Source organism: Oncorhynchus nerka, linkage group LG19, assembly GCF_034236695.1.
Source record: "Oncorhynchus nerka isolate Pitt River linkage group LG19, Oner_Uvic_2.0, whole genome shotgun sequence".
Taxonomy (NCBI): domain Eukaryota; kingdom Metazoa; phylum Chordata; class Actinopteri; order Salmoniformes; family Salmonidae; genus Oncorhynchus; species Oncorhynchus nerka.
In genome coordinates, this window is record NC_088414.1 from 23,357,659 (window position 1) to 23,375,752 (window position 18,094).

General features: G+C 43.6%; 1 protein-coding gene across 1 annotated transcript in view; it reads left to right on the forward strand.

Annotated features, from left to right (window-relative positions):
• LOC135562399 (unconventional myosin-VIIa-like) overlaps positions 1 to 18,094 on the forward strand; it is a 32,983-nt gene that overhangs the window by 9,429 nt on the left and 5,460 nt on the right. Inside the window, exons 4-9 of the mRNA XM_065004797.1 lie at positions 2,706 to 2,808; positions 12,519 to 12,621; positions 12,794 to 12,950; positions 14,735 to 14,837; positions 15,049 to 15,174; positions 17,032 to 17,140. Coding sequence (XP_064860869.1) covers positions 2,706 to 2,808; positions 12,519 to 12,621; positions 12,794 to 12,950; positions 14,735 to 14,837; positions 15,049 to 15,174; positions 17,032 to 17,140 — 701 coding nt within the window. The remainder of the gene's footprint in view (positions 1 to 2,705; positions 2,809 to 12,518; positions 12,622 to 12,793; positions 12,951 to 14,734; positions 14,838 to 15,048; positions 15,175 to 17,031; positions 17,141 to 18,094) is intronic.

Here is an 18,094-nt window from a genome sequence, read left to right on the forward strand (position 1 = left end):
TTTAAAGCATGAATGGAAGGACTAATGTACTTTTACAGATCTATGCGGTTGTTGCTTGTATAGTATTTTCCCATTTGTTGTTCCAAGCACATGCCTTCCCAGCAGCCCCGGCAGTGTTTGATAGGGCCAGTCGTTCTGGGTTACAGCGACGCCACTGATGAATGAGCCAGTCAGGCGGTGGGAGGGGTTGAATGAGGCTGATAATTGTTTAGGCAACAAGGAAGGACTGTGATTGACGACCACTTAGGGCTGGGCGATATATTCGAGTTTGTTTTAGCGCGATAGGGAAAATGCCTGTATCGCAATAATCGAGGTTCTGTTATAACGTAACGTTTTACAAATGCAGCATCTCACTGTCTCTTCTGTCAGCCCAATGTTGAATCGTGTCCCAATTGCGTGCCAACACATGCACAGAGGTTATCCACCAATCACAGCCCTAGACAGCCTTTCACAAGAAAAGTTTGAGGTGGAAGGAGAATGGATGCATTGACCTATTCCATGGCGAAATACAGTGGGGAGAACAAGTATTTGATACACTGCCGATTTTCAGGTTTTCCTACTTACAGACCTCTACATGCTTTGTAAGTAGGAAAAACTGCAAAATCGGCAGTGTATCAAATACTTGTTCTCCCCACTGTATATGGTTTCAGTCTTTACAGTAGAAAAGTCAGGCTTTAAAAAGCTGATAAGTACAGTTGACCACAAATATCAGCTGCCAAGCCGTAGGTATTTAACGGAAGAAGCCCTGCCGCGATTAGACACTGCTACCGGCGAAAGAGTCGCAGAGAAGCTGGCTAGTGTTTCTTATTTTTCCACCACAGTAGATCTATGGTCGAGCAGAACGTCAGAGCCGTACCGAAGTTTGACAGTCCACTACATCAATCAAGACTGGAAATTGCGAAATGTCTGCCTCCAGACGTCTATCTTCCCCGATGATCATACGGGTGAAGTAATGGCCCAGGGTCTCAACGACTCTGGCATCGTGGAAGATGAGCGAAGACCAACAGGTGTACATGACAACTGACAGCCGGAGCAACATGATAAAAACATTGCTCTTGAACAACTGATTGTTGTATTCCCAAAAATGATTATAGAAATTACATATTCAAACAGCTAGTGGTCAAACATTATTTAACAATAGAATATACGTGTGGGTGTTATAAATTTTTTATTTGCACAAATAGGTATGTGTGTATATATTATAATAATATATACACACACACACACACACACACACACACACACACACATCTCAATTTCTTGTTATGTGTATATATATATATAAATAAAATCTTGTGACTCTTCGAAACCTCTGAATATTTTTTAGATATTACTTTTAGGCCATATCGCCCAGCCCTATGACCTACAGTATACAATGACAGGGAGAGAAAACACTAGCCTAAATGCATAGGTATACCCAAATGTTAGGATGTAAATAACACTTCTTATTGTAATGAAGAAAGGGCCAGACAAAAGGTGTCAAATGTTCAATAGACAAAATGTCTATTAAATTACATTGACAGTTTTGCCCCCCACAGCCCCGTCCCCCAATGCACCAACGGCCATCAAAAGAGCAAGACAAAGGAAAATAGACAGCAAAAATCATGAAAGCAAAGCCAACTGAATATGTTTGAGTGCATGTATGGCACTATTTACATGTGTGTCCATGTATGTGCATTTTGAATGAGAGTGTGTGTATATATGCATGTGTTCAAACACCTGCAAGGCTTCAGGCTCAGGCAAACCGGCATTAGCTGTAACAATACTGTCCCTCTGTCATTCAAACTTTCTTTTTAATTTATTTTGACTTTCTTTTTGACTTCTTGCTTCATTGTAGGACAATAAATATGCTATAGAGTTGCCATGGAGCCTAGATTTTTACATGGGGGTAAGGAAGAAATTGCATTCAACTGCCAAGCCTTATCAGTTCTCCCAGGATTTTAAACTGAGTGTTGTTCTTGGACATGAACTTGCAGTTGGTGAATGTAGAGTTGTTGTTTTTTTTGACGCAAACGTTATGCAGAAAGTCAAGAAGACTGATGGAATAATGGAAATACAACCAGCGTTGATGTCATGGAAACATTTAAATTAGATTTAAAACATTTATTTGTGAAATGCCATTTGCAATCAGAGCTTATAACAATAGCCCTAGGACACGCTTGGCTTTCTCCCCTTGGCAGAATGGCGACTCCTGGTATCAACAGTAGCTTCACTGTATTTAGGCTACACTATCAGCTGCACATGTACATTTGCATGTCCTATTGCTCATGCAAAACCCTGCACTGGTTTTCAAGTACTCACTCATGTGTACTGCTTATCAGTTTGGTAGAGATACATCAAGCTCCTGTAATTTGGCTGCCAAATGTCCTTCTAATTCTGGGTCACTAGAAACATGAACACATTTGTAAACAATCATGTTGAAGCCTAGCTTAATTAGGAATATGATTCTGAACAAGGTAGATTTAAAAAGTCGACATTCTGAGGTGATATTGTGTTATCTGTACCAAATGAATCTGCCAGTCAGTGTTCAGAATGTCTATCTCTCTAGTCTGTGTATTCTAGCAATGCACTGCTTTTTTTTCTCTCTTTGAATTTGAGCAATTGAGTAAATTGCCTTATTCAATGTTGTAATACAGCCGTACTACATGGCGCCACTGATACACTGCCCACTTATTTAGAATGGTCTCCTGTACTTTGTTACACAGTGGGGAGAGTGGAGCAGGGAAGACCGAGAGCACCAAGCTGCTGCTCAGACAGATCATGGAGCTGTGCAGAGCCAACTCACAGCTGGAGCAACAGATACTACAGGTAAGACTCTACCATGTGCATACCTACACCAATGCTAACACATTGCAGGAAAGAGATCTGTCATTCTATGAGCAACAGATACTACAGGTAAGACTCTACCATGTGCATACCTACACCAATGCTAACATATTGCAGGAAAGAGATCTGTCATTCTATGAGCAACAGAAATTGCCGGGAAGACAGAGGTCTGTTATTATAACAATGCTGACTTTTATCAGACAAATGACAGTAATAACAAATTGGGTTGGCTGCTGTAGGTATGAGAGACATACTGCAGCTAGACCAGTTTCGACATGTCCCTTCTACCACACTTCAGGCTTGCCCTCATACCTCAGTTTAAATCAATATGGAAATGGAATTTGCATGATATGAACAGAATGGGACACTCCTCTTATTGCCAATGCCTCAGACATAGTTTGAATAGGAGTTGGATGTTGATCCAAGGCTACTTTGCCAGCTTACTTTCAGAGTATGCAGTAGCACTGATGGACTGGTGAAGGACGTGTGGTCCCACCTTGACATCATCTTGATATTCACCTCTGTGTGTAGTTGTCACGGTAAATACAGGGCTTGTAACACTCATTCCGCGTTCAAAACAACTGGGAACTCTGGTGAAATCATGGCGTCGGTGATCTTCAGGTCAGAAAGTCTGAGCTCTAGAAAGAGGCCCAAGTTCCCGAGTTGGATGACCGTTCAAATCTATTTTTCCCAGTCGGAGCTCGCCCCCCAGAGTTCCCAGTTGTTTTGAACGCACTGAAGTCGGAAGTCGAAGATTTCCAAGTTCCCAGTTGTTTTGAACGTGACATCATTCCAACGTTTGTGTGTCAGCCATTTTAGTGAGTCACTCAGTTGAAAAAGGGATGTTTAAGGTCATACTTTGTTCTTTTACGGTCCCACCTTCAGGTTGACGTGTTTTTTTATGGGCGAGGAAACAATGAAATGTCACGATTGCATCACAGAAAGGGTTTGGCTTTTCTAAAAATAGCCTTGATTGTTGTATTCCTATATGATGTAGCAGTGATAAAGAGGTGTGTTCTAGAAGGTATAATAATGTTATATATAATGTTAAACCTAAGTCCCAGCATTCACCATTCTGTACCAACAAACCGAGCACACCATGCACTATGCAGAGACCCACACTTGGGAAATTAACCAATTGGCGTAGACTTCATTTCATTGCACACCACTCGTAGACCGTAGTCTCAGGTTACCTACTATTTACCATGGGTCCAACTGAAACAGCTGAGTCTTGTCAAATGGCAAAACAATACCCAGTAACACAAAAGCATGTTTTTCTAGTTAGATGTGTAGCTGATGAGACTGCACAATGGAGTGTACCGGTTTGAACTCGCCCAACATGGAATCCCAGTCCAGAAATGCTACACATTGGATTGGCTACATCCAGTTTGACATCGTAGGACATTTTATTTGGTTTGTTTATAAAAATGAATGGAGGAAACCCTCTAAGTCTGAAGTAAATGAGGAATTATAGAGATACCTAGATAAGACTGTTTTGTCTGGCATGTATTAGCTCAAGGTTCTCTCCAATGCTACAAAAACTAATTCTGGATTCTACTACCATTTTATGCCTATACAGTGCATTTGGAAAGTATTCAGGCTCCTTGACTTTTTCTACATTGTTACATTACAGCCTTATTCTAAAAAGTATTCAATTATTTTCTTCCCTTCATCAGTCTACACACAACACCCCCATACTGACAAATCAAAAACATGGTTTTAGAAGTATCACACTTACATAAGTATTCAGACCCTTTACTTTATTGAAGGACCTTTGGCAGCAATTACAGCCTGAAGTCTAATTGGGTTTGACGCTACAAGCTTGGTACACCTGCATTTGGGGAGTTTTTCCCATTCTTCTCTTCCAATCCTCTCAAGCTCTGGCAGGCTGGATGGGGAGCATCGCTGCACAGTTATTTTCAGGCCTTTCCACAGATGAACCACAGGGTTCAAGTCCAGGCTCTGGCTGGGCCACTCAAGGACATTCAGAAACTTGGCCTGAAGCCACTCCTGTATTCTCTTCTCTTGGCTGTGTGCTTAGGGTCGTTGTCCTGTTGGAAGGTGAACCTTCGCCCCAGTCTGAGGTCCTGAGTGCTCTGGAGCAGGTTTTCATCAAGGATCTCTCTGTACTTTGCTCCGTTCGTCTTTCCCTCGATCCTGACTAGTCTCCCAGTCCAAGCCGCTGAAAAACACCCCCACGGCATGATGCTGCCACCCATGCTTCACGGTAGGATGTTGCCACGTTTCCTCCAGATGTGACGCTTGGCATTCAGGCCAAAGTGTTCAATCTTCATTTCATCAGACCAGAGAATCTTGTTTCTTATGGTTGGAGAGTCCTTTAGGTTCCTTCAGGCGGGATGTTGTGCATTTTCCTGAGGGGTAGCTTCCATCTGGCCACTCTTATCATAAAGGCCTTATTGGTGGATTGCTGCAGAGATGGTTGTCCTTCTGGAAGGTTCTCCCATCTCCACAGAGGCACTCTGGAGCTCTGTCAGTGACCATCAGGGTTCTTTGTCACCTCCCTGACCAAGTCCCTTCTCCCCTGATTGCTCAGTTTGTTGGGCAGCCAGCTCTAGGAAGAGTCTTGGTGGTTCCAAACCTCTTTCATTTACGAATGATGGAGGCCACTGTGTTCTTGGGGACCTTCAATGCTGCAGAAATGTTTTGGTACCCTTCCCCAGATCTGCGCCCTAACACAATCCTGTATGGAAGGGCTATGGAGCATTTACTTCAACCTCTTGGCTTGGTTTTTGATCTGACATACACTGTCAACTGTGGGACCTTTTTATATAGACAGGTTTGTGCGCCTTTCCAAATCATGTCCAAAGGGTCTATAAATACTTATGTAAATAAGGTATTTCATTTTTTTTTTTTATAAAAAAATTATGTGCAAAAATGTAAACCTGTTTTCTCTGTCATTGTAGGGTATTGTGTGTAGATTGAAGACGTGGGGCCCGCATTCTGAAATATGATTTGTCCCCCTCAGTCTTATCATTGGAATGTGGTATAAAACAGGGAAACGGTGTGCTTTAGGACCATGCGGCCGCCTCCGAGTGGTCGGGTAGGCTGTTTTTGGAGTGCGCATCCGACTGGGTAAAAAAAAAAATAGAATCCCTCCCTCACTTCTGAAACCAAAGTTGCGCCCCTGTTCAGCATTGTTGACCGCTTGAGGGGAAGGGGGCAGGAGAGATGGTCTCTATCTTCTGTTGTATTAACTATGCTGTGTATTCCCCCCTCATTCATAGTAGTGTTCAGTGATAGTTGAAAGTGATATAGCATCAATCAAGTGATGCTATGATAACCTTATCTAATGGCCACATATACAGTATTATGTTGTAGGATTGTCATCCATCATGACCAAAGGTTATGATCTGCTTTGATATTGGAGAAGTATGATCTAATGGACATCCCTTTGAAATGTCATTGGACACATGTTGAGGATGGTCCTTTTGAAATAAGATGGTGGTATAGCGCTGTGCTTTTTCTTCGTGTACTACAGTACGGTCCACTGTGTTGCATTGGTTACCAAACTTGTTCTCATTGTGACCGAAATGAAAAGCTTTCGAATTTTCTTGTGACCCACCAAACACACACACAACCACGTTTCTGGATTTCTGCCACAACCCAAGAGACACTTCCTTCCTACCATTTTGGAATCTCAAACGGAATATCATAACATCATGGATGTTTAACTTTTCTTCCTCTTTTTGACTTCCTCTTGGCTCCCCCACTGTGATGATTACTAAGCTAAACACACAGACTTGACCGCCGTCCCTCTCCGGGCCCCTGTTTTCTCACGCCTGTCTGATGGTACGGGAAGTTCTCTGTGGGATACGGGATGAGACTGAGGGCCTCGAGGAAAACTAGGAAGTGTGGGGAAATTCCTCCAGCCTTTCTGGGGAATTGCATCACTGGGACTTGGTGGGAGTGATTTGGCTGGCTCCTTGGCTGTGAGCTAGGGTTCAGAGAGAGGCTGTGTTTGACAACACTTTTTATTACACTGATGTTATTTCGGGGTACATGTGGTTGGAGTAGACATGGATTTGATTAGCTTGTATGGCTTAGGTCAGTATTCTGTGATGTACTGTACATTCGCTGGTTATTCTCACAAGTGTTACAGCTGCATGTTCTCTTCAGTCAGGGTGCTGATTAAGTATTCTAGACCTTTTTGGAACAGTGGAAAATGCAGTTCAACTGACCACTAAAAAACAGAGTAAGAATGGAAATATGGGTTTCCAGATATACTGTAGCCACATGTTCAAAGTCACTTCTTTTTCTATGCCACGTAATGGTTTGCTTGCGTGTCTGCAGAGCAGGGATAATTGGGAGAGCCAAAGGGGGAGTACAGAGTTCCAGCAGTCAATAAAACATATTTTCCAGAGTTTCACATCTTCCATTTCCCCCTGCTGTTCTGCTGCGGTCTTCTGATGAGTTTGAGACAATCGTAGGTTCACTGAGTCCAAGTAAACATTCATAATGCAAACACTTTTTCATAAGTCACTGTTCACACCATACAATTATGTTTCATTCATTGTACTTAAAGTGCTCCCTGGAACAAGTACATGGTATTGACGATCTAACTTGACTATTCCTAATATGGTACAGCTTCTACCCTCTCTGACTGTCGTCAACAGTTGGCCTGGTAATTGACGGGATGGGGAAAGTGAGAACTTAGAGGTTAAGAGTGAAATATGTTGAAAGGCTGACAGGAAATCCTGTGTCATTTACTCCTACCTCGGCATGCAATCCCCTCATTGTGGTCACAGCCAGGACATTGGTTTCATTACAATCATGTGTTTGCATTATTGTTTAAAAACAAGTATATTGCTCTTGCTGCATTCTTTTATATGTTTGATAATGTTCATTTGTTAACTTTTGCACACAGGTTGATAAGTCATCACCACCACATTTTCGATGGCCTGCTAGAGTTCAACACACTGACATGACTTGTAATTTAGTTATATCGAGTTGAAGGAGATGTTACAAAGTGTTTTATAGCTTCAATATGCCATCAGTTTTCCCTGAATAACTGCATTGTATTCCTCGTCCAACTTTCACTTCCTTCATTCTCCTGAGGTGTCTATATATCAGTAATTTACACATTAATCCAATGACATTTTAACTTTAGTATTAATTTCCCCTGGGGAAAACTCTTGACCTTGCTCCACTGCTATTGTGATATCTTGGTTTCAAAGTACCACATCCTTCACTTTCATGCTCTTTACTAGTCAGGAAACAAGTGAAAGGTTTCACTGGTCATGAATTCTGTAATGTATTGCATCCAGAGAACAATGCTATCATTCTTCCCTTGTTTATCAGATGATACAACCCTTAGTGTGTTTTGATACTTAGGCCATCTGGCACGAGAGGCTATGCTCAAATCACGTTTTATTGGTCACATACACATGGTTAGCAGATGTTAATGAGAGTGTAGTGATGCTTGTGCTTCTAGTTCCGACTGCAGTAAAAACTAACAAGTAATCTAACAATTTCCCAACAACTACCTAATACACTCAAATCTAGAGAGGTGAATGAGAATATGTACAGTTGAAGTCTGAAGTTTACAGACACTTAGGATAGTCATTAACACTTGTTTTTCAACCACTCCACAAATTTCTTGTTAACAAACTATAGTTTGGCAAGTCAGTTAGGACATCTACTTTGTGCATGACACAAGTAATTTTAACAACAATTGTTTACAGACAGTTTATTTCACTTATAATTCACTGTATCACAATTCCAGTGGGTCAGAAGTTTACATACACTAGGTTGACTGTGCCTTTTAAACAGCTTGGAAAATTCCAGAAGATTTCATGGCTTTAGAAGCTTCTGATGGGCTAATTGACATCATTTGAGTCAATTGGAGGTGTACCCATGGATGTATTTCAAGGCCTACCTTCAAACTCAGTGCCTCTTTACTTGACATCATGGGAAAATCAAAAGAAATCAGCCAAGACCTCAGAAATAAAATTGTAAATTGTAGACCTCCACAAGTCTGGTTCATCCTTGGGAGCAATTTCCAAATTCCTGAAGGTACCACGTTCATCTGTACAAACAATAGTACGCAAGTATAAACACCATGGGACCACACAGCTGTCATACCAATCAGGAAGGAGACGCGTTCTTTCTCCTAGAGATGAATGTACTTTTGTGCGAAAAGTGCAAATCAATCCCAGAACAACAGCAAGGACCTTGTGAGATGCTGGAGGAAACAGGTCCTATATCGACATAACCTGAAAGGCCGCTCAGCAAGCAAGAAGCCATTGCTCCAAAACCGCCATTAAAAAAGATAGAGTACGGTTTACAACTGCACATGGGGCCAAAGATCGTAATGTCCTCTGATCTGATGAAACAAAAATAGAACTGTTTGACCATAATGACCATTGTTATGTTTGGAGGAAAAAGGGGGAGGCTTGCAAGCATATGAACACCATCCCAACTGTGAAGCACGGGGGTGGCAGCATCATGTTGTGGGGGTGCTTTGCAGCAGGAGGGACTGGTGCACTTCACTAAAATAGATGGCTTCATGAGGGAAGAAAATTGTGGATATATTGAAGCAACATCTCAAGACATCAGCCAGGAAGTTAAAGCTTGGTTGCAAATGGGTCTTCCAAATGGACAAGGACCCCAAGCATACATCCAAAGTTGTGGCAAAATGGCTTAAGGACAACCAAGTCGAGGTATTGGAGTGGCTATCACAAAGCCCTGACCTCAATCCTACAGAAAATTTGTGGGCAGAACTGAAAATGTGTGTGCGAGCAAGGAGGCCTACAAACCTGACTCAGTTACACCAGCTCTGTTAGGAGGAATGGTCCAAAATCCCCCCAACTTATTGTGGGAAGCTTGTGGAAGGCTACCCAAAACATTTGACCCAAGTTAAACAACTTAAAGGCAACGCTACCAAATACTAATTGAGTGTATGTAAACTTCTTACCCACTGGGAATGTGATGAAAGAAATAAAAGCTGAAATAAGTAATTCTCTATTTTCTATTTTGACATTCAAATTCTTAAAATAAAGTGGTGATCCTGACTCACCCTTGGACAGGGAATTTTTACAATGATTAAATGTCAGGAATATGAGAAACTGAGTTTAAATGTATTTGGCTAAGGTGAATGTAAACTTCCGACTTCAACTGTACAGTCGTGGCCAAAAGTTTTGAGAATGTCACACATTAATATTCACAAAGTCTGCTGCCTCAGATTGTATGATGGCAATTTGCATATACTCCAGAATGTTATGAAGAGTGATCAGATGAATTGCAAAGTCCATCTTTGCCATGCAAATGAACTGAATACCCCAAAAACATTTCCACTGCATTTCAGCCCTGCCACAAAAGGACCAGCTGACATCATGTCAGTGATTCTCTCATTAACACAGGTGTGAGTGTTGACGAGGACAAGGCTGGAGATCACTCTGTCATGCTGATTTGAGTTCGAATAACAGACTGGAAGCTTCAAAAGGAGGGGGGTGCTTGGAATCATTGTTCTTCCTCTGTCAATCATGTTTAACTGCAAGGAAACACGTGCCGTCATCATTGCTTTGCACAAAAAGGGCTTCACAGGCAAGGATATTGCTGCCAGTAAGATTACACCTAAGTCAACCATTTATCGGATCATCAAGAACTTCAAGGAGAGCGGTTCAGTTGTTGTGAAGAAGGCTTCAGGGCGCCCAAGAAAGTCCAGCAAGCGCCAGGACCGTCTCCTGAAGTTGATTCAGCTGCGGGATCGGGGCACCACCTGTACAGAGCTTGCTCAGGAATGGCAGGTGTGAGTGCATCTACACGCACAGTGAGGCGAAGACTTTTGGAGGATGGCCTGGTGTCAAGAAGGGCAGCAAAGAAACACATCAGGGACAGACTGGTATTCTGCAAAAGGTACAGGGATTGGACTGTTGAGGACTGGGGTAAAGTCATTTTCTCTGATGAATCCCCTTTGGGGCATCCAGAAAAAAAGCTTGTCCGGAGAAGACAAGGTGAGCGCTACCATCAGTCATGTGTCATGCCAACAGTAAAGCATCCTGAGACCATTAATGTGTGGGGTTGCTTCTCAGCCAAGGGAGTGGGCTCACTCACAATTTTGCCTAAGAACACAGCCATGAATAAAAAATGGTACCAACACATCCCCCGAGAGCAACTTTTCCCAACCGTCCAGGAACAGTTTAGGTGACGAACAATTTCCAGCATGATGGAGCACCTTGCCATAAGGCAAAAGTGATAACTAAGTGGCTCGGGGAACAAAACATTGATATTTTGGGTTCATGGCCAGAACTCCCCAGATCTTAATCCCATTGAGAACTTGTGGTCAATCCTCAAGAGGCAGGTGGACAAACAAAACCCCACAAATTCTGACAAACTCCAAGCATTGATTATGCAAGAATGGGCTGCCATCAGTCAGGATGTTGCCCAGAAGTTAATTGACAGCATGCCAGGGCAGATTGCAGAGGTCTTGAAAAAGTAGGGTCAACACTGCAAATATCAACTTCATGTAATTGTCAATAAAAGCCATTGACACTTATGAAATGCTTGTAATTATACTTCAGTATCCCATAGTAACATCTGACAATAATATCTAAAGACACTGAAGCAGCAACCTTTGTGGAAATTAATATTTGTCATTCTCAAAACTTTTGGCCACGACTGTACATGTAAGTAAACTCGGCAAAAAAAGAAACGTCCTCTCACTGTCAACTGCGTTTATTTTCAGCAAACAGCTTAACATGTGTAAATATTTGTGTTTACATAAGATTCAACAACTGAGACATAAACTGAACAAGTTTCACAGACATGTGACTAACATAAATGGAGTAATGTGTCCCTGAACAAAGGGGGGGGGGTCAAACTCAAAAGTAACAGTCGGTATCTGGTGTGGCCACCAGCTGCATTAAGTACTGCAGTGCATCTCCTCGTGGACTGCACCAGATTTGCCAGGTCTTGCTGTGAGATGTTAGTTAGGTGTATGATTATTGAACAAGCATGGGAAACTGTGTTTAAACCCTTTACAATGAAGATCTGTGAAGTTATTTGGATTTTTAAAAACATTTCTTTGAAAGACAGGGTCCTGAAAAAGGGACGGTTACTTTTTGTGCTGAGTTTATATGGATGAGCGATTGCCGAACTGCATAGGCAAGGTGCAATAGATGTTATAAAATACAGTATATACATCAAATTAAACTTTATTTGTTACATGTGCCACATTCAACAAGTGTAGACCTTACCGTGAAATGCTTACTTCACGGTAAGGTCTACACTTGTAAGATATGTAAACATTATTAAAGTGGCATTTGTTTAAAGTGACTAGTGATCCATTTTATTGAAGTGGCCAGTGATTGTGTCTCAATGTAAGCAGCAGCCTCTCTGTGTTTAGTGATGGCTGTTTAGCAGTCTAATGGCCTTGAGATAGAAGCTGTTTTTCAGTCTCTCGGTCCCAGCTTTGATGCACCTGTACTGACCTCGCCTTCTGGATGGCAGCAGTGCGAATGGGCAGTGGCCCGGGTGGTGGTTGTCCTTGAATATACCGTGCCCCTCTAATATACCGTGCCCCTCTAATATAGTGTGGTCAGGCACACGGAAAGTTGCAAATCATGGATGTCTTGTGATTAGGGCTTGGAAATGTTAAACTCCTGGCTCCATGTAGGATCACCATGATGTAAGTTCTGGTGCTGTACTGATCTTGTGCTGTATGGTATTTCTAGGTGAATCCTCTGCTGGAGGCCTTTGGCAATGCCCAGACTGTGATGAATGACAACAGCAGTCGCTTCGGGAAGTACATTCAGTTGCGCTTCCACAACTCCTCAGGTGGGTGGGGGGGGGTGGTGTGTGTGACAGTGTATTCATATATTGTGTGTACTTATGTTCATATTTGTTTATTTATACACTAAATGTATGTGGTGATTGCAGTGATACGACAGACATGTAGCATGACTTGATCCTGTGTGTGTCCTTGTGTGTGGTGCTGTGCTCTTAACAGTAAAAGGAGCTAAGATCAACGAGTACCTCCTGGAGAAGTCTCGTGTGGTCCACCAGGATGAGGGCGAGAGAAACTTCCATATCTTCTACTGCATGCTGGCGGGCATCTCCCCGGAAGACAAAGAAATGTATGGACTCCTGGACCCCACGCAGTACAGGTGGGTCCACTGGGATGTTATCATTCTGCAACGTTTCCTCCACAGGTAGTGATGACTCTGTGGGTGTGGTCTGGGAAGTTAGACATTTCCACAGAGTCATAGGGTCACACTGTAATAATTTAATTACATTTTTTATTTTCCTGACATAAACCAAGGTTTTTGTTTTGGAACTCTGATAACTAGTCTTAATGTTCCTTCCTGCCTTTTTTTGGTTCTTATGGCTTATACAAATAGCGACCACATATAGTTCTCAGTGTTGTTCAGTATGTGTATGCTACTTGTATTTCTCTTCTTCTTGTCAGTTGAACAGGCCTAGGCCTGTAGTGAAATGCTAGTTATTTAAACAATGTGGTGTTTGTAGTGCCCTATGATGCAGTCAGTTGTTGTGCCCTGCGATAGTGGCTGTCCTGCTATGTTGTAGTGCCCTATGATGCAGTCAGTTGTTGTGCCCTGTGATAGTGGCTGTCCTGCTATGTTGTAGTGCCCTATGATGCAGTCAGTTGTTGTGCCCTGCGATAGTGGCTGTCCTGCTATGTTGTAGTGCCCTATGATGCAGTCAGTTGTTGTGCCCTGCGATAGTGGCTGTCCTGCTATGTTGTAGTGCCCTATGATGCAGTCAGTTGTTGTGCCCTGCGATAGTGGCTGTCCTGCTATGTTGTAGTGCCCTATGATGCAGTCAGTTGTTGTGCCCTGCGATAGTGGCTGCCCTGCTATGTTGTAGTGCCCTATGATGCAGTCAGTTGTTGTGCCCTATGATAGTGGCTGTCCTGCTATGTTGTAGTGCCCTATGATGCAGTCAGTTGTTGTGCCCTGCGATAGTGGCTGCCCTGCTATGTTGTAGTGCCCTATGATGCAGTCAGTTGTTGTGCCCTGCGATAGTGGCTGTCCTGCTATGTTGTAGTGCCCTATGATGCAGTCAGTTGTTGTGCCCTGCGATAGTGGCTGTCCTGCTATGTTGTTGTGCCCTGTGATACAGTCAGTTGTTGTGCCCTGTGATAGTGGCTGTCCTGCTATGTTGTAGTGCCCTATGATGCAGTCAGTTGTTGTGCCCTGCGATAGTGGCTGTCCTGCTATGTTGTAGTGCCCTATGATGCAGTCAGTTGTTGTGCCCTGCGATAGTGGCTGTCCTGCTATGTTGTAGTGCCCTGTGATACAGTCAGTTGTTGTGCCCTATGATAGTGGCTGCCCTGCTATGTTGTAGTGCCCTATGATACAGTCAGTTGTTGTGCCCTGCGATAGTGGCTGTCCTGCTATGTTGTTGTGCCCTGTGATACAGTCAGTTGTTGTGCCCTATGATAGTGGCTGCCCTGCTATGTTGTAGTGCCCTATGATACAGTCAGTTGTTGTGCCCTATGATAGTGGCTGTCCTGCTATGTTGTAGTGCCCTATGATGCAGTCAGTTGTTGTGCCCTGCGATAGTGGCTGTCCTGCTATGTTGTAGTGCCCTATGATACAGTCAGTTGTTGTGCCCTGCGATAGTGGCTGTCCTGCTATGTTGTTGTGCCCTATGATACAGTCAGTTGTTGTGCCCTGCGATAGTGGCTGTCCTGCTATGTTGTTGTGCCCTGTGATACAGTCAGTTGTTGTGCCCTATGATAGTGGCTGCCCTGCTATGTTGTTGTGCCCTATGATACAGTGCAGCAATGTAGAAGCCTCAAAGTGTTTGTCAATCAGATATGCATAATGCGTTGACCGTTATTCCCCCTACATATGTAGCCTGTGTGTGTGTTCTGTGCTCACTCATCAGATCTGTATAAATGTGTTTCTGTGGCTGTGTCTGTCAGGTATCTGAATGGGCGGTACGGCTCTGAGGACATAGTGAGGAAATGGGGGGAGAAGTACAGTGAAGTGTGTAACGCAATGGACATGGTGGGATTTCAGGAACAGGTAAGACCTCTCTGAAACTCTTTCTCATCCATCCGTTTGCAGAATGTCAGCCATGAGGACAACATCTGAATCTGATTGATTGTACTTTGTTGGACTAATTGGTTGATTGACTGATAAACAAATGGTTAGATGTTATTAACCAGTTGATAAATGACCAATTGATTGACTGACAGATGGACTGATTGTATATGTGTATATGTTGTGTCATCAGGAGAAGGTAGACATGATGACTATCCTGGCAGGGATCCTGTCTTTGGGAAACATCATGTTTGAGCCCACAGAGACTGACGTGCTCAGGGTCACTGGCAAGTCCATGGGCTGGCTCAAAGCCACAGCTGTGAGTCTACATCCTCCTCCACTCCTTCTTTGCCATTCTTTCTTTTGCTCAAGGAAATGGCTAGTCTGGCAGTATCAATTATTACGAACGTAAGAGGATGGTACTGCCAAACCAATAGATTCATGAATAAGCTAATAAAAATGGGTGGCTACAGAGTATATTTTGGGTTCTCGAGTGGGCCAGCGGTCTAAGGCACTGCATCTCAGTGCAAGAGGTGTCACCACAGACCCTGGTTCGATTCCAGGCTGTATAACAACCGGCCAGGATTGGGAGTCCCATAGGGCAGCGCACAATTAGCTCAGCGTCGTTAGGGTTTGTCCGGGGAAGGCCGTCATTGTAAATAAGAATTTGTTCTTAACTGACTTGCCTAGTTAAATAAAATAAACATTTGATTCCATTTGGCCTCGTTTGGTAGCAGCTTCTGTTAACATATGCAGTTTACTTATTGACCTGTTGGTGTTTTCTAAGATTACAGTAGGCATTTTTTCCCTTTTCCTTCATAAATGTTCACCAGTGGTATTGACATAGCAAAATATAAACTACAAGAACAGTTCCAATCAACAGTTTACAGTAGAAGAGTCATCTGATAGTGGTTTATACAGCAGAAGGAAGGGGTCCAATGACTAAGCTAGGGGAAGAAACTGTTGATTATCAGTCCTGAGCATACATGGTAAAAACAAAACAAGGGGATTTTTGAGGCAATCACTACAGAACTTTCTTTACAAAATCACCTCTGACCTTTCTAACATGGGCAGCTGCTGGCTCATGGAGACAGTTTTGACACTTTTTGTGTTCTTTTCAACTAGTTTGTGTGTCCATGATATTTAAACGTTCTACTGCGTCTGTTCGTTTGTGTATGCATAGATCCACATGCTATTTAAACAGGTGATTGTGTGTGTGCGTGCCTTCAATTTAAACAGGTGAACCCTGCTCCGCTGTCCCTCTTGATTAGCAGCCCTCCCAGGCCGGCAGTGGGCTGAGGCAACATCTGGCTAGCTTAGATAAGACACAGGGTCACGAGGGGCTATATTTGGAGTTTAATGGAGAGGTACTGCTCACGATGCTAGGTTAACTTCCACCTGACGCAGGATCAGCTGGTCTTTGCCCAGTTTTCATCGTCATCATTATGAGCAAAACATCTTCACAGATCTGGATACTGAGGGGATTTGGGTTCTAGCAGCAGGGGTGATTAGGGCACGCTAGCAGCAGGGGTGATTAGGGCACGCTAGCAGCAGGGGTGATTAGGGCACGCTAGCAGCAGGGGTGATTAGGGCACGCTAGCAGCAGGGGTGATTAGGGCACGCTAGCAGCAGGGGTGATTAGGGCACGCTAGCAGCAGGGGTGATTTAGCAGCAGGGGTGATTAGGGCACGCTAGCAGCAGGGGTGATTAGGGCACGCTAGCAGCAGGGGTGATTAGGGCACGCTAGCAGCAGGGGTGATTAGGGCACGCTAGCAGCAGGGGTGATTAGGGCACGCTAGCAGCAGGGGTGATTAGGGCACGCTAGCAGCAGGGGTGATTAGGGCACGCTAGCAGCAGGGGTGATTAGGGCACGCTAGCAGCAGGGGTGATTAGGGCACGCTAGCAGCAGGGGTGATTAGGGCACGCTAGCAGCAGGGGTGATTAGGGCACGCTAGCAGCAGGGGTGATTAGGGCACGCTAGCAGCAGGGGTGATTAGGGCACGCTAGCAGCAGGGGTGATTAGGGCACGCTAGCAACAGGGGTGATTAGGGCACGCTAGCAACAGGGGTGATTAGAGACATACAAATGACTCTGGGGAAGTAGATGACGGATCATAAAGGATCATTGCCAAAATCCTGAAGTATCCCTTTTAATATTTGTGTGTTTGCCTTCTCAGGGTCAGTTTGGGGTGCAGGAGGAGGAGTTGCTGAGGAGTCTGACCTGTACTCTGTCTGTGACGAGAGGAGAAGCCATCCGCAGGCTGCACAACCAGCAGCAGGCCGAGGGTAAGGAGAAAAGCTCTGATCCAAGATCCGCTTCCCTTACCACATCACCTTAGCCATTAGAAAGGAGGGCCTGAGTCCGTATTAACCACCATGGATACTAACTGTTGTTGTAGGGCCTCTAGAACCCAGTTTCGTCATTCATTTGGGCTTTCCATGAAACTGGAGAGCACACGGTTTGTGTACATTCCTGACGGTGCTAGAACAGTATGAAAGAACATTACAGGATATGGTTTAATACAGTAAATGTACCGTGTCTTACTAATGCCAGCCAATGATGTCCCTAAGATATTGGACAATTTTTGGTATTTTCACCCTAATGGTTAAGGTTAGGATTAAGGGAGGGTAAACTGACCACAACTTCCTCCTCGTGTGTTTAAAGAAGGCCCATGTCTGTCTGACCAACCACTGTAAATTGTATTGTATTTATTAAAGATCCTCATTAGTTCCTGCAAAGGCAGCAGCTACTCTTCCTGGGGTCCAGCAACATTAGGCAGTTATATATACAATTTTAAAATATTACATTACATTTCATAGCACATTTAGTGTGTTCCCTCAGGCCACTAATCTACTACCACATATCTACAATACAAAATCCATATGTACGTGTGTAGAGTGAGTGTCTTATCGTGTGTCTCTCTTCAGTCTCTGCTGTTCCATATGGTGTTTAAACAAAACAAAAAACTCTGATTCTACTGCTTGCATCAGTTACCTGATGTGGAATAGAGTTCCATGTAGTCATGGTTCTATGTAGTACTGGGCGACTCCCATAGTCTGTTCTGGACTTGGGGATTTTGAAAAGACCTTTTGGTGGTATGTCTTGTGGGGTATGCATGGGTGTCTGAGCTGTGTGCTAGTAGTTCAAACACACCTCACTGCATTCAGCATGTCAACACTTCTTACAAAAACAATTAATGACGATGTCAATCCCTCCACTTTGAGCCATTAGAGATGTAT